Below are 14,114 nucleotides of genomic sequence, written 5' to 3' on the forward strand. Positions count from 1 at the left end.
AAAATACAAAAAAATTAGCCTGGCATGGTGGCACACACCTGTAGTCTTAGCTACATGGGAGGCTGAGGCAGGAGAATCGCTTCAACCTGGGAGGCAGACGTTGCAGTGAGCCGAGATCCTACCACTGCACTCCAGCCTGGGTGACAGGGTGAGACTCCATCTCAAAAAAAAAAGAAAGAAGAAGCAGCAGGCCAAACATCTATGACAAGTGGGTAACAGAGGCAAGTACAGGGGACAAAGGGAGTACGTAGCCTGTGCACTAAGTTCAGAGTAGAAGGAATCAGGGAATACTTCCTAGAGGAGGTGACAGATGAGTAGGCATTAGCCATGAAGATAGGGGGATATGGGAAGAAAGCATTTCAAAGGGAACTCTAATATGCCCATGCAGATTCTAATTCAGGAGATCGGGGGAGGGGCTGAGATTCTCCACTTCTAACAAGCCACACGGTGATACCAATGCTGCTGCCCTACCCCTGCACCCCCTCACACATACTCCAAGTAGTAAGGTATTAAGGTGTGATAACACAGTGTGGGAAATTGTACACTTGCGGAGAGTGGCCAGAAATAAGACTGAAAAGCTAGCAGAAGTCAACTCATGCTTAGGCATTGGGATTTTATTTGGGAGGTAATAGCCAAGGAAGTTTCTATCAGTGAGTGCCTGATTAGATTTGTTATTTAAAAGGATCACTGGCTACTCAGAAGGCTGAAGTAGGAGGATTGTTTGAGGAGTCAAGACTGGTCTGGCCAACAGAGCAAGACACTGTCTCTAAAACAGTAATTAAAAATACTTTATTTTTTGTTTGTTTGTTTTAGAAATAGGGTCTCACCCTGTTGCCCAGGCTGGCATGCAATGGCATGATGATAGCTTACTGCAGCCACAGATACCTGGGCTCAAGTGATCCTCCTGCCTCAGCCTCCCAAGTGGCTAGGACTACAGGTGTGCACCACCATGCTCAGCTAATTTACTTTTATTTTTAGAGATAGGATTCTCATTCTATTGTCCAGGCTGGTCTCAAACTCCTGGGCTCAAGCGATCCTCCTGCCTCAGCCTCCCAAAGTGCTGGGATTATAGGAAAGAGGTGAACACGACCTTATCTAAGGCAGTTAAGTGAGGATGGTGGGAAAAAAAATGGATTTTTTTTTTTTTTTTTTTTTTGACAGAGGCGCACTCTTTTGCCCAGGCTAGAGTGCAGGGCCACAATTTCGGCTCACTGCAACCTCCGCCTCCCAGGTTCCGGCGATTCTTGTGTCTCAGCCTCCCAAGTAGCTGGGATTACAGGCGCCCGCCACCACGCCCAGCTAATTTTTGTATTTTTAGTAGAGATGAGGTTTTGCCATGTTGGCCAGGCTGATCTCAAACTCCTGACCTCAAGTGATCCGCCCACCTCGGTCTCCCAAAGTGCTGGGATTACAGGCATGAGCCACCATGCCCGGACAGAAATGGAATTATTTTTAAGGAGGGAAAATCAACTGGACATTACCACTGATTGGATGTGTGGAGTAAGTAAGGAGAGACACAAAGATCAGTTGACAAATAAGTACAGCCCAGGGACCTGGTCATCCTGAGTGTTTCAGCCTTCTAGCATCCCTTTCCTCCCCAATGAACTCACATCTTCTCTGACAGTTCCTCATCCTCAGGGAAAGTCAAGTTCCGCTTAGTGATAAGGGCTACAGTGATGCAGACGCCCCCTTCCTCTGGACCCTGGGCAGACTTAGCTGTGAAAAGATGAGTCCAACAGTCACATTTCCTCATTCTTGGAGGCCTAACCCCACTGTTTTCCAACTGCTCTACCCACTGTCTCACCTCCATACTCACCTCCAGCCATGAACTAAAATAAAAGGCTGCTGGTCTGAGGCTGGAGAAGAATGAAAAGGAGCCTAGCAGCCTGGGCGGTCCGTAAGGGTGGCGGGAACCCAGGATGGCAGGAGGAAAGAGAAACTCAGAGACCTGGGAGACGAGGAAAAGGGATTGATTCAGAGAAAATTCCTGGGGTGAGGTCAAAGAGAACAGTAAATTGATGTAAAGGGTCTGGAGTTTGAGGGGTGTGGAGGGGCTTTGCTGGCAGCAAGTTGGGGTGTTGTGGGCAGGAATGGTTGAGAAAGGAGCAGTTCCTAGGAAGCCGGAGTCGTTGCTAGGAGATTGGACGCCGCGTGGGGCGGTAAACGCAGGCTCCGTTGGCCGGCTCAGCGCATGCGTGCTAGAAACGTAGCCGGCGGGTAAGCCCACTGCTTCCGGCCCCAGGGTTCGCTACCCCACAATCCTTAGCTCTTTCCGTCTTCTTTCGGCTTCCGTCCATCCTTCCGGTGGATATGGCTGCGGCTGTGGCGGGGATGCTGCGAGGGGGTCTCCTGCCCCAGGCGGGTAAGGAGTGACTCAGGTCCTCACGGCGTGTCTTGCCGGCGATCTCTAGTCCTCATCTGCCCTCCTCTACTACTGATTCTTCCCATAATCTCTGACCCCAGCTAGATCGCTGGCCTCCTCACCCCGTCCAGTTCCTTGTGCTCCAGACTCTGGTAATCACAGCAACAACGTCCAGCTGTTGCCGGTCTCCAGCGTTTCTTTTGCTTGGACCACTCCTCGTCCAGACCTTTGCATTATGCCTCCATCTTAATGTCTCATCCTAAGTGTCACCTTCTCAAGTCTTTCCTTGACTCATTAGCTGCGTCGCAATCTAATTTTGCATTCGTTTAGTTGTTTGTTTCCTCTATTAAACTCCTTAAGGGCAGAACCGTGTTCATTCAGCATAGCCAGCAGGTGACATTTAGGCTGAGACATTAAGATGGAGGTGCTTGATGTTAGTAGGTGTGTAATAAATATTTGTTTAATGAATAGATTTGAACACTTAATATAGGCCAGGCACTGTGATAACTGTTTTTATATGTGTTCGCTCATTTAAATCTTTTAAATCATTTAAATCTAAAGCACCCTGTGAGAAAGACATTCCCACCTCCTCTTTACAGACGTAGCAACTGGAATTCAGACCAGTTGGGTGGCCAAGGTCACAGCTATTAAGTGGCGGAAGAAAGATTAAAATCCAGTTTCGGCCGAGTGCAGTGGCTCACGCCTGTAATCCCAGCACTTTGGGAGGCTGAGGCGGGCGGATCACCCGAGGTCAGGAGTTCGAGACTAGCCTGGCCAACATGGTGAAATCCCACCTCTGCTCAAAATACAAAAATGAGCCGGGTGTGGTGGTGCACATCTGTAGTCCCAGCTACTCGGGAGACTGAGGCATAAGAATCGCTTACAACTGGAAGACAGAGGTTGCAGTGAGCCGAGATCGCACCACTGCACTCAAGCCTGGGTGACAGAGTGAGACTGTCTAAAAAAAAAAAAAAAAAATCCAGCTTCATTTGATTTCAAAGCGTGCCTACAGTCTTAACGGTTAGGTTTTGTAGCTGCTGGCAATAAGACCTCTTACTCCAGCAAATGTCCATACCCTCTGATTGCTAGAGCTGCCTTCTATCTGGACCATTTTCTGAGGTCACATCTCAGCCTTGGGAATGGCTGAAAGTGGGAAGTTCTAGTCTGTGTTGAGGATGAAGGGGTCACTTTGGCTCAGGGCTTTTAAGTGCCTCGTTTACTGTGGGGTGCTGTGTAGCATTGCCTGTAAACAGGAAGAGAGGAGGAAAGAGAAACTTGTTTGAGCTGTGAGGATGGTGTAACTTTTTTTCTCCTCTTCAAATCATAGGAGAGGATGTCACAGTAGTAGTTAGAGCAGTGGTTTTCAAACTTTAGCATGTGTCAGCATCACCAGGAGGGCTTGTTAAGACACCATTTGTGACCAGCCTTGGTAACAGTGAAACCTGGTCTCTAGAAAACAAAACAAATAAACAGCACACTATTTTTTGGGCTCCACCCTAGAGTTAGGCTCTACCCCAGAGTTGCTGATTCAGTAGGTCTAGTCAGGGCCTGACAATTTATATTCCTTTTTTTCTTTTTTTGAGAGTCTTGCTGTCACCCAGGCTGGAGTGCAGTGGCACAATCTCGGCTCACTACAACCTCTGCCTCTTGGGTTCTAGCGATTCTCATGGCTCAGCCACACAAGTAGTTGGGATTACAGGTGTGCGCCACCATGCCTGGCTAATTTTTGTACTCTAGTAGAGATGGGTTTTTGCCATGTTGGCCAAGTTGGTCTTGAATTCCTGACCTCAAGTGAGCTGCCCACCTCAGCCTTCCAAAGTTCTGGGATTACAGGCGTGAGCCACCACACACAGCAAAATTTCTACTTCTAACCAGTTCTCAAATGATGCTGATGTTGCTGGTTGGGTTGGAGGCGGGCATATCTTGAGAGCCACTAGATTAGACCAGGGGTTGGCATGTTATGGCAGGGCCAGTCACTGTGTTTTATGAAGTTTTATTGGTACATAGCTTCTGCTATCTGTTTACGTACTGTCTGTGGCTGCTTTTGGCAGAGTTGGGTATTAGAGAAGGATTACATGGGCCCCAAACTTAAAATATTTACTATTTGACCATTTTGAGAAAAAGTGTATTCAATTCTATCCTCCTTCCCTCCACTTTTTTTTTTTTTTTTTTTTGGAGATGGAGTCTTACTCTGTTGCCCAGGCTGGAGTGCAGTGGTGCAGTTTTGGCTCACTGCAACCTCTGCCTCTCAGGTTCAAGCGATTCTCCTGCCTCAGCCTCCTGAGTAGCTTGGATTACAGACACACGCCATCATGCCCAGCTAATTTTTGTATCTTTAGTAGAGATGGGTTTTCACCATGTTGGCCAGGCTGGTCTCAAACTCCTGACCTCAAGTAATCCAACCCACCTCGGCCTCCCAAAGTCTTGGGATTACAGGCATCAGCCACTGCCTCCGGCCACCTCTTTTCTTAATGTGTTCAAAATATTTTCTCCTTTCTTCTCATTTTTTTCTTGCATTTCTGCACATTAAGAATAGCCGGAGGCTGGATGCGGTGGCACACACCTGTAATCCCAGCACTTTGGGAGGCTGAGGTGGGCAGATCACTTGAGGTCTAGGGTTTGAGACCAGCCTGGTCAACATGGAGAAACTCCGTCTCTACTAAAAATACAAAAAATTAGCTGGTCATGGTGGCACGTGCCTATAATCCCAGCTACTTGGGAGGCTGAGACAGAAGAATCGCTTGAACCCAGGAGGCAGAGGTTACAGTGAGCTGAGATCACGCCACTGCACTCCAGACTGGTGAGAAAAAAAAGAAGAGCTGGAGAAATGGGAGCCTCAAGGTATTAAGTAATTGACCACAGGTCACTTACTGAGAGAAGAGAAGCTTTGGAAATTCAGAATTTTTGGCAGACAAATCCTTGTCCCACTGTTGTGCTGAGTCTAGCTCTGTGAGCTGTGGTTTTCTTTGCTAGGGAGTGTTTTTTCTCTATCTAGGATAAACTAGGGCCTCCAAGAGGTTGCATCTAAGGATGCTGCTATATACCCTCCCAGGTCAGCTGCCTACCCTCCAGACCGTCCGCTATGGCTCCAAGGCTGTTACCCGCCACCGTCGTGTGATGCACTTTCAGCGACAGAAGCTGATGGCTGTGACTGAATATATCCCCCCGAAACCAGCTGTCAACCCAACATGCCTGCCATCTCCTCCCAGCCCCCCACAGGAAGTAAGGAAGAGTTTGGGTACATGTCACTTGGTGGTGGGATGGTGGATGAAAGTAATCTTGTCTCTGGCCATAGTGAAGTACGACTCTCAGTCATTGTCACTCATGTGATATTTCACTTTGCCTGATTCAGATACTTTAAGATGAAATCTGCACTTGATTCTATATTGGCTTTTGGGCTCTGGATTGGACGGGCCTCCTGAATTTCCTTCTTGTCTTCAAAAATGTAGATGTGAGAGCTACCCTAGCAGGTACGGCTGGGGAGAGTATCTCTCCTATCTTTTTTTTTTTTTGTGAGACAGTGTCTCATTTTGTCACCCAAGCTGGTAGCAGTGGCACATTCTCGGCTCACCACAACCTCTGCCTTCTGGGTTTAAGCAATTCTTCTGCCTTAGGCTCCTGAGTAACTGGGATTACAGACACGTACTACCATGCCCAGCTAATTTTTGTATTTTTAGTAGAGACAGAGTTTCACTATGTTGGCCAGGCTGGTCTCAAACTCCTGGCCTCAAGCAATCCACCCGCCTCGGCCTCCCAAAATGCTGAGATTACAGGCATGAGCCACTGTGCCCAGCCAAATGTCTCAATTTGAAACTAACACTGCACAACAGTTATGATTGGTAAAATAATTCAACGTGAGTATAGTACCAGATTGATGATTGAAGTAATTTTGACAATATTATTGTCAAGCACTGTTGACACTATTGTCAGACTGTAGACCTGTTTTCGGGGGAGTGGAACTGAGCATTCTCAGGTTTGGAAAACACTGCTAAAGACTGCGAATATCTAATGAAAGTGAAAGGCTAGAGGAGTGGGAGATGTTACATGTCCCTGAGAGTCGGGGGCCCAATTATCCTACTTGTTCCCTGATCTTTTGTGCATTTGGGGATCCCTGGAAGCCCTAGAACCTACCACAGAGGGAGCAAGGTTGCCAGGAGAAGTGACAGCTGATAAACCCTTGGGCATCGCTTTCTAACTTCAGGAGACAGGCCTCATCAGGCTTCTCCGCCGGGAGATAGCAGCGGTTTTCCAGGACAACCGAATGATAGCTGTCTGCCAGAATGTGGCTCTGAGCGCAGAGGACAAGCTTCTTATGCGACACCGGCTGCGGAAACACAAGATCCTAGTGAAGGTCTACCCCAACCAGGTAGGGAGTGGGCCCCTTGGCATGGGTTGCGTATGTTCCCCCAAAGCCCACCAGACCTCAGACCTCACCATCTGTTCCCCAGTGATGATACTTCTTACTCCTCCTCTCTGTGAGCCACCCTTGGGTTGTACCCTCAGCCTAATGTGGCCCATGACCCACGTGGTGGCTCTTCCTCCCACTTGTCCCTGATAAGCCATTTTTTTATGCTGTCCCAGGTCCTGAGGCCTTTCCTGGAGGATTCCAAGTACCAAAATCTGCTGCCCCTTTTTGTGGGGCACAACATGCTGCTGGTCAGTGAAGAGCCCAAGGTCAAGGAGATGGTACGGATCTTAAGGACTGTGCCATTCCTGCCGCTGCTAGGTGAGCAAGCAACCCTGCCAGTTAGGGGTGGGGTGAAGAGGGGCAGGTGCTGCGGCAGCCTGCTGCCATCTGCTAGGCTTGTCTTGGTAAAACTGTGGACATTCTTGGAGAGAACATCCTTTCATGGATGGGGCCTGAGTCAACAGCACGTTTATTGAGGGCTGTCATTCAGACATTTGTGTTGTCTCACTACCCCAGGTCACTTCTGCACTGTAGGGAAGACTAGGGAAGGCAGACATGGAACGGGGGGAGAAAATTCAGATACATTGAGTCTAACAGTGGGGTGGCAGATGCTGAAACCCATACAGATGACGATATTTAAAACAGGTAGCCCAAGTCAAGAGTGCTGAGGGCAAGTGACCAGTGTTTCCCAGACTGCCCTAATGCTGACTTACTTAAGGGATAGAGAATACTGCATGTGTCCCCTGGAAATCAAGATTTCATAGGGCTCTGTAGGGAGGGGGCGGGATAGGAATCTGATTATTATTATTATTTTTTTGAGAGTCTCACTCTGTCGCCCAGAATGGAGTGCAGTGGTGCAATCTGGCTTCACTGCAATCTCTGTCTCCTGGGTTCAAGCAATTCTCTTGCCTCAGCCTTCTGTGTAGCTGAGATTACAGGTGCCTGCCACTATGCCCAGCTAATTTTTTTTGTACTTTTAGTAGAGATGGGGTTTCACCATGTTGATCAGGCTGATTTTGAACTCCTGACCTCAGGTGATCCTCCTGCCTCGGCCTCCCAAAGTGCTGGGATTATAGGCGTTAGCCACCGTGCCTGGCGAATCTGTGATTTTAATACCCCCTCCACACTCCATGATATTTATTCAACTTTTTAATCATAAAATACACGTAACATAAAATTTACCATCTTAACCATTTTAAGTGTACGGTTCAGTGTTAAGTAAATTCATAATGCTATACAACCTCACCACCATCCATCTCTAGAACGTTTCATCTTCTAAAATTGAAACTACACCCGTTAAACAATAGCTCCCATTACTTCCTTCCATTCCATGATTCAGGGTCTCACTCTCATTGCCCATGCCAGAGTGCAGTGGACCGGTCATGACTCACAACAGCCTGGACCTCCTTGGCTTAATCCATCCTCCCACCTTAACTTCCTGAGTAGCTGGGACTATAGGCACATGCGACCATGCCTGGCTAATTTTTGTATTTTTTGTGGAGGTGGGGTTTCACCATGTTACCCAGGCTGGTCTTGAACTGCTAGGCTCAAGCAATTCTCCTGCCTTGGCCTCCAGAAGTGTTGGGATTATGGGTGTTAGCCTTGGCCTCCAGAAGTGTTGGGATTATAGGTGTTAGCCACTGCACCCAGCCTGATTTTTTTTTTTTTTTTTTTTGATGGAGTTTTGTTCGTGTCACCCAGGCTGGAGTACAGTAGCACGATCTTGGCTCACTGCAGCCCCTTCCTCCCGGGTTCAAGGGATTCTCCTGCCTCAGTCTTCTGAGTAGCTGGGATTACAGGTGCCTGTCACCATTCCTGGCTAATTCTTGTGTTTTTAGTAGAGGTAGTGTTTACCATGTTGGCCAGGCTTGTCTCACACTCCTTACCTCAGGTGATCCACCTACCTCAGCCTCCCAAAGTGCTGGGATTACAGGCATGAGCCACTGCACCTGGCCGCCTAATTCTTATTTACAGGGAAGTTTAGGAAACACTAAATGGGAGTCGGGGCCAGGTGGATACATTAAGAGTTTTCTGAGGGAAGAGTGAGGAAGTAGGGATTGATCTCAAGAGAGTGGGAGTGGCATGGGCACAGTGGAACCCAGGTCCTGGGGGAGGCAGGATTTTGACAAGTGCAATGGAAAGCAAATTCCTAGAGTCAGAATGTTGTTTCAGAGAAGAAAGGTATCTGCAAGGAACTGAACTGATCCTGTTTTCTTCCAGGTGGCTGCATCGATGACACCATCCTCAGCAGGGAGGGCTTTATCAACTACTCCAAGCTCCCCAGCTTGCCCCTGGTGCAGGGGGAGCTTGTAGGAGGCCTCACCTGCATCACGGCCCAGACCCACTCCCTGCTCCAGCACCAGCCCCTCCAGCTGACCACCCTGTTGGACCAGTACATCAGACAGCAACGCGAGGATTCTGTTGTGTCAGCCAATGGGAAGCCAGATCCTCCTGACCATGTTCCAGACTCGTAGCCAGCCTGTTTAGTCAGCCCTGCCTATAAATACACTCTGCCCTATTGGCTGTGCTGTCCTCCATGGGAGATGTGGAAGAACCTGGGGTGAGGGAGTGCATTTGTCATTTGGGTTTCACTAACAATGATATTGTCAAGTATAGGCCACTCTGAGATGTGGAGGATTCCATTTCAAATGGAGGCTGTCAGTCACTGGCTTTGTCCTTAGTTTTCCCAACTTGGGACCTGATAGGAGCAAAGTCTCTCTCCATTCTCCAGGTCCAAGGCAGAGATGCTGAAAAGAGAAGGCTATTACCCCTTGCCTCCTTGGTCACTGCCCCTTGCTGCATGGGCTCCTGAGCCTACCCTCTTGAATCACAACCTGCCACTGCCATAGTAGCTCAACCAAGCAGCCGTGCTGAGGATGGCACCTGGTGAGAGCCTGCTGTGTGCCAGGCTCCATGCTGAACACTGTACATGTATTAGTTCCTGAACTCCTGACCACATGGTACCCATTTCACAGAGAAGGAACAGAGAAATTAAGTAGCTTGCACAAGGTCATGCATTTAGTAAGTGGTAGAACAGGAACTTGAACCAGGCCCTCTCTGCTCTGAAGACTGCATCCTGAATTTCTACACTGGAGCTTCCTCATCAGGCTACCCAGAAGTGGGTCCCATCTTCCATCCTGGTGTGCTTGGATGTTAGTTCTCCACCCTTGGGGTGTGCCATGCTGTGGAAAGATTGGGAGCACTGCTTTATGCTCAAATGAAATGCATTCTACTTCCTCTGTTTCATGGTTTCCACAGTTGTCCTCCCTATAGACTTATTCTCAGGGGCTTCTCTGTCCTCTGACTCCTCACTCTCACTTCCCTTCCTAGGAAAATCCTTTTCCCCTGTACCTGTTGCCACAGTGGCATCCAGTGCATGCTTGCCCTGTTAAAGGCAGCTGACAGCTGTGCCTACTAGCTAGCAAGTCTGGTGGTTCTGAACAAAAGGGCTGGGGGAAACTAGGTTTCTCTGTGAATTCTGAGGGCTCTAGAGTAGGAGGCCTCATGCAAGTCTTGGTGAACCAGAAGTTCCTAAAAAGGAAGATAGGATGCTTAATTCGAAGCGCACCGTCGTCCTCGATTGGAGCACATTCTGGGTGGATGCAGGGGTGACCCGGGGATGGTGGCTATTCAACATTTCTTCTCGGAGTTGAAGCAATACCACCGCTTCCTTAGTCTTGGACAGGCACTGTCTGGCAGGGATGATCTACAGCAGCTTTTTTGTGGCCTGGGCCAGGACCAGCTTCCCACAGTGCCTCTCCCTGTGCTGTATGCCCAGGGATGTTCAATCACTGGGAAGTGGCTTAAAAGGCCCTTGAGGCTCCTAGATGCCAGAGCTTGTCTGGCCAGTGCTGCCCAGTGCTCCTTAGCAGCTTTATCCCTCCCAGAACCCTGCCAGGTGCTAACAACGCCTTCCTTCTGGGGTGGCTGGAGCAATGCTGAGGCTCTGAATAGAGCCAAGACAGCAGGTGTCCCCGAGAGATATGTGAGACCCTGAAACATAAACCAAGCCCAGTGAGGATGAAGTGGAGGGGATAAGTGGCCTATGTCACTTTTGGGGTCGGAGAAGAAACTTGAATCTCATCCCTCACCTGAGGCCCCACCTACTTCTTTCCAGAACACTTTGCTGCACTTAAAGCTGTAAGGTCTGTGCCACATTCATTTGAATGAATTTTAGATCTTTGTTAAGAGCCGATTTTTCATTAGAATTGAGCAGCTGGGCACAGTACTCCAGCAGAAGGGCAAAGGGAAGTGAGGGGACCAGTGTTACAGCCCTTTTAACAGCAGCTGTGACTGCCCCAGGCCTGCTCCTGATCAAACACTGTAGGCTGTGGGGTGTCATCAACCGCACAGGCATTTTCAGATCCCCATGGGGCCTGACCTGGTGGGAAATCACCCCTAATGAAAGGCCTCAGTGTGGGGACTACTGGCTGTCCCCCTCCTGACTTGACCGGCCCTGCTGACTGTGCTCTTTGGCACTCTCTTATGGTCCCGGAGGGGGCATCTGTCCCTGTACCGTCAACCTGATACTTTTGCTGGCTCCAAATTTTGCAGTCTATTTTCAGATGTAAAATGAGAGATGGGGGTGGGAGGGTTAGTTAGGAATTGGCCTTGGGCACTAACAGGGTCATTGCCATGCTAATCTGAATAAATCCTTTACCAACATTGGCATACAGCCAGCAGTTTCCCAGTCCTCTGATCTATCTGGAACTATGCCCAGTGGGGACTGTGCCCCCGCTCCCAAGCCACAACCATGCTAGGGCAGTCTGCTTAGCCCTGAGTCCTCCGGGGAGCAGGGGGGCAGAGCTGAGCGGCTGCCCAGAGCTTGGCAGGAGGAGGGGACAGGGGAAAGGGAGGTGGGGAGATCCGGCTAGAGGGGAGGCTCCGACGTCTCCTTCCTGGTTCCTGCAGCAACTGCTGCCACTGCTCATCTCCGTGAGGAGGGAGCCGGTGACTTGGAGCTGGTGACTCAGAGGCAGAGCGGCGTGAGGGCCAAGGAGCACTGGCGTCCATGGACCCTGAGGTAAGGGGGCTGCGTGGCAGCAGCTGACATTCCTGGAGAAGAGCTTCCTCCCACCTGAAGCTGGTGAGTCTGCTTCCGAGATGGTGGGAATGGAGGTGGAGAGGGGCACCCACCAGACTCGCCTAGACCCCTCACCTTCCTGCTGATAGAGCCTCCCCCTCCACCCGCAAGCAGTGAGGGGCCAGGATCCCCACAGGGCCGGGAGAAGGGCGCAGAGACACCCGAACACCGGAAGAGTTTGGGAACTTTCAATGGCTGAATGCAGGAGTTTCCTCCCAGGTCAGCCTCTTGCAGCAAGGTCCCTCTGCCCCGACCTCCTGGGCACTTGTTCCTACCACATCCCTGTCCCCTCTTGGCTTAAGTTCCTCAGGTGCTTGCTAGCTGCATTAGATCTGGGCTGCTTCCCCCACCTCAGCCAGCCTCGCCCCTCAGTCCCCTCCCCCGTCTCACACACGCAGAGCCTCATGCATTATTGATCTCCCGGAGGAGCCAGGATAGCCAGGGCCGGTGCCAAGGGTGCCTGTGGGCACTGCTGCAGGACCTGTGCAGACCTGGGCATGTCCTGGGCCCCCTCTTCTCTTGTGCAGTGTCTTCATTAGCCCAGTGTCCTGCCCTCTCGGGGTGGGTGGCACTTCTCAGAGCCCTAAGGACTGGGATGGTAGACGGGATGGTGAGGCTTTAGGGGGCACTGAGGGTCCAAAGAGGGCATCCTAGGGACATATTTGGTGGGAGGAGACATGGGAAAGTGGGGGCTATCTCAGGCCTCAGTTTCTCCAAACACTAAAGAATATGGAGACCAATCGGTGGGAGGCTGGGGCATTTTCTGCAAAGGGATCGTGGGAGAGAAGCCTCTGAGCCATGGTGGCAGGGCGGAGGGGTACTGAGGGCAAGGCAGCTGGATTCAGGAGGTCTCACTTGTCCAGTCTCTGAACCCCTCTGTCTCTTCTTGGAGCCTCTTCTGTCACTCCCTTGCTTCACCTCTGAACACTCCCAGGGAAGCCTCCAAAGAAAGCCCTGAAGGTTTCCTGGAGCCCCAGAGTATGTGCCCAAGGCGGGGCTGGGCATATGTCTTGTTTCCCTGGGCACCTGCCCGTCTGCTGTGTGCTAGTTCACCTCTCAGGGCAATATCCATATCGGGTGAAAATGGGTGGGGTTGGAGCAGAGGGGCAGAGTTAGGAGAGGCGTGGCAGGTGAGCAGAGGGTGTGTTGAGAGCTCTTATATCAGAGGGTACGGGAGGGGTTGGAGGTGGGGAAGGTGATAGCAGGTCTGCATTAATGGGGTCTTTCTTTTGCTTCAAGGACCCTGTCAGGACCAGGTGACATCCTTCCCCTTCCACCCTGCTCCCTGCTCTTCGTCCTCAGCAGGGAGCAGCCTCTCCCTTCTCCATGGACTTCCAAGAGAGGGATCCTCCCTTCCTGCCTGAGAGTGCTCAGTCCTCAAAGCCCAGCAGTGCTCAGCAGGTCAGAGAGTGGGAAAGTGGTGGGTGGGCCAAGCTTGATCCAGACCGGGATGGCTGAGGCTGATGTCTCACCAGTGCTCTCCTTCCTCTGTCCTGCACTGCAGGCCTCTGAGCTGTGGGAGGTGGTGGAGGAGCCTCAGGGCAGGCTGGGGACAGAGGGTGTCATGCCTGAGAGGCAGGAGGGCCACCTGCTCAAGAAGAGGAAGTGGCCTCTGAAGGGCTGGCACAAGGTAGGGCGGGCAGGCAGAGGGAGGGGCCACACATGGCGGCAGGTGGGAATGGGGGCAGCTGCCGGGGAGTGCAATGGGGTTTGCATGATGAGAAGGGAAGGAAAAGCCGATCTGTGTGGTTCTCCCTCATGTCCTTCCTCTCGGCCTCCCCGGTCCTGTCACTCCTGGGCAACATCAAAGAGATACTTTGTGCTGGAGGACGGGATTCTTCACTATGCAACAACCCGGCAAGATGTGAGTCTGGGCAGTGGCTTGGGGTTGTGGGAGGAGTCTGGCCCTAGCATGCCGCGGGCAGGCATGGGGTATCTGGAATCAACCAGAGTAGGATCCGAATCCCAGGTCCTCCACTCACCGAATGTGTGATCTTGTGCAAGTTACATCCCTGGGCTGTAGCTTCCTCCTCTCTAATTGGAGAGTACCATCCCCTATAGGCAGAGCTGTCATGCTAAGGGAGGTCATACACACAAGGCTCTCTGGACAGGGCAGAATAAGTGCCCAAGAGGGGCTTTACCACCCTCATCCTGGTCCCATTCTCAGTCTGGGAACAATGGGCCCCCAGGATCTCTCCCAGAGGGTATTGCCTTCCACAACCCTTCCACATTCCCTGAGGGTGGGAATCGTTTTTCTTGAT

The 14,114-nt window shown here is 50.8% G+C and overlaps 3 protein-coding genes across 8 annotated transcripts in view; 2 read left to right on the plus strand and 1 right to left on the minus strand.

Moving 5' to 3' along the window:
* LRRC46 (leucine rich repeat containing 46) overlaps window positions 1–2,235 on the minus strand; it is a 6,058-nt gene extending 3,823 nt beyond the window's left edge. For both annotated transcript variants that reach the window (XM_017497055.2, XM_017497056.2), the window contains exons 1-2: window positions 1,817–2,235; window positions 1,611–1,716 (exon numbers count right to left, since the gene is read on the minus strand). In XM_017497055.2, coding sequence (XP_017352544.1) covers window positions 1,611–1,716; window positions 1,817–1,826 — 116 coding nt within the window. In that variant the 5' untranslated portion in view covers window positions 1,827–2,235. The remainder of the gene's footprint in view (window positions 1–1,610; window positions 1,717–1,816) is intronic.
* A 20-nt stretch (window positions 2,236–2,255) lies between these two features.
* MRPL10 (mitochondrial ribosomal protein L10) lies at window positions 2,256–10,013 on the plus strand. Its single transcript, XM_017497058.2, has 5 exons — window positions 2,256–2,362; window positions 5,415–5,584; window positions 6,564–6,728; window positions 6,944–7,088; window positions 8,991–10,013. Exons 1-5 carry the CDS (start codon window positions 2,311–2,313, stop codon window positions 9,242–9,244), a joined length of 786 nt encoding a protein of 261 aa, XP_017352547.1. The 5' UTR covers window positions 2,256–2,310; the 3' UTR covers window positions 9,245–10,013.
* Window positions 10,014–11,618: 1,605 nt separating this feature from the next.
* OSBPL7 (oxysterol binding protein like 7) overlaps window positions 11,619–14,114 on the plus strand; it is a 15,871-nt gene continuing 13,375 nt past the window's right edge. For 2 of the 5 annotated variants that reach the window (XR_001816020.2, XM_017497046.2), the window contains exons 1-4: window positions 11,620–11,793; window positions 13,093–13,254; window positions 13,358–13,483; window positions 13,664–13,717. Coding sequence is in view for 3 of the 5 variants with exons in the window: in XM_017497046.2 (XP_017352535.1) it covers window positions 13,180–13,254; window positions 13,358–13,483; window positions 13,664–13,717 (255 nt within the window). In the remaining 2 variants the exon portion in view is untranslated. Of the gene's footprint in view, window positions 11,794–13,092; window positions 13,255–13,357; window positions 13,484–13,663; window positions 13,718–14,114 lie in introns of all 5 variants that reach the window. The other 3 variants (XR_001816021.2, XM_017497047.2, XM_017497049.2) reach the window with 3 other exon arrangements.

This window comes from Cebus imitator, unplaced genomic scaffold (genome assembly GCF_001604975.1).
Source record: "Cebus imitator isolate Cc_AM_T3 unplaced genomic scaffold, Cebus_imitator-1.0 Scaffold228, whole genome shotgun sequence".
NCBI lineage: Eukaryota > Metazoa > Chordata > Mammalia > Primates > Cebidae > Cebus > Cebus imitator.

What these genes read in the sequence shown, in the direction of transcription:
- MRPL10 (XM_017497058.2), top strand. Translation starts at nt 2,311, where the DNA reads ATGGCTGCGGCTGTGGCGGGGATGCTGCGAGGGGGTCTCCTGCCCCAG. An exon ending in GGGTCTCCTGCCCCAGGCGG is followed by an intron (nt 2,363 to 5,414) that starts GTAAGGAGTGAC and finishes ATACCCTCCCAG; the next exon opens with GTCAGCTGCCTACCCTCCAG. An exon ending in GCCATTCCTGCCGCTGCTAG is followed by an intron (nt 7,089 to 8,990) that starts GTGAGCAAGCAA and finishes GTTTTCTTCCAG; the next exon opens with GTGGCTGCATCGATGACACC.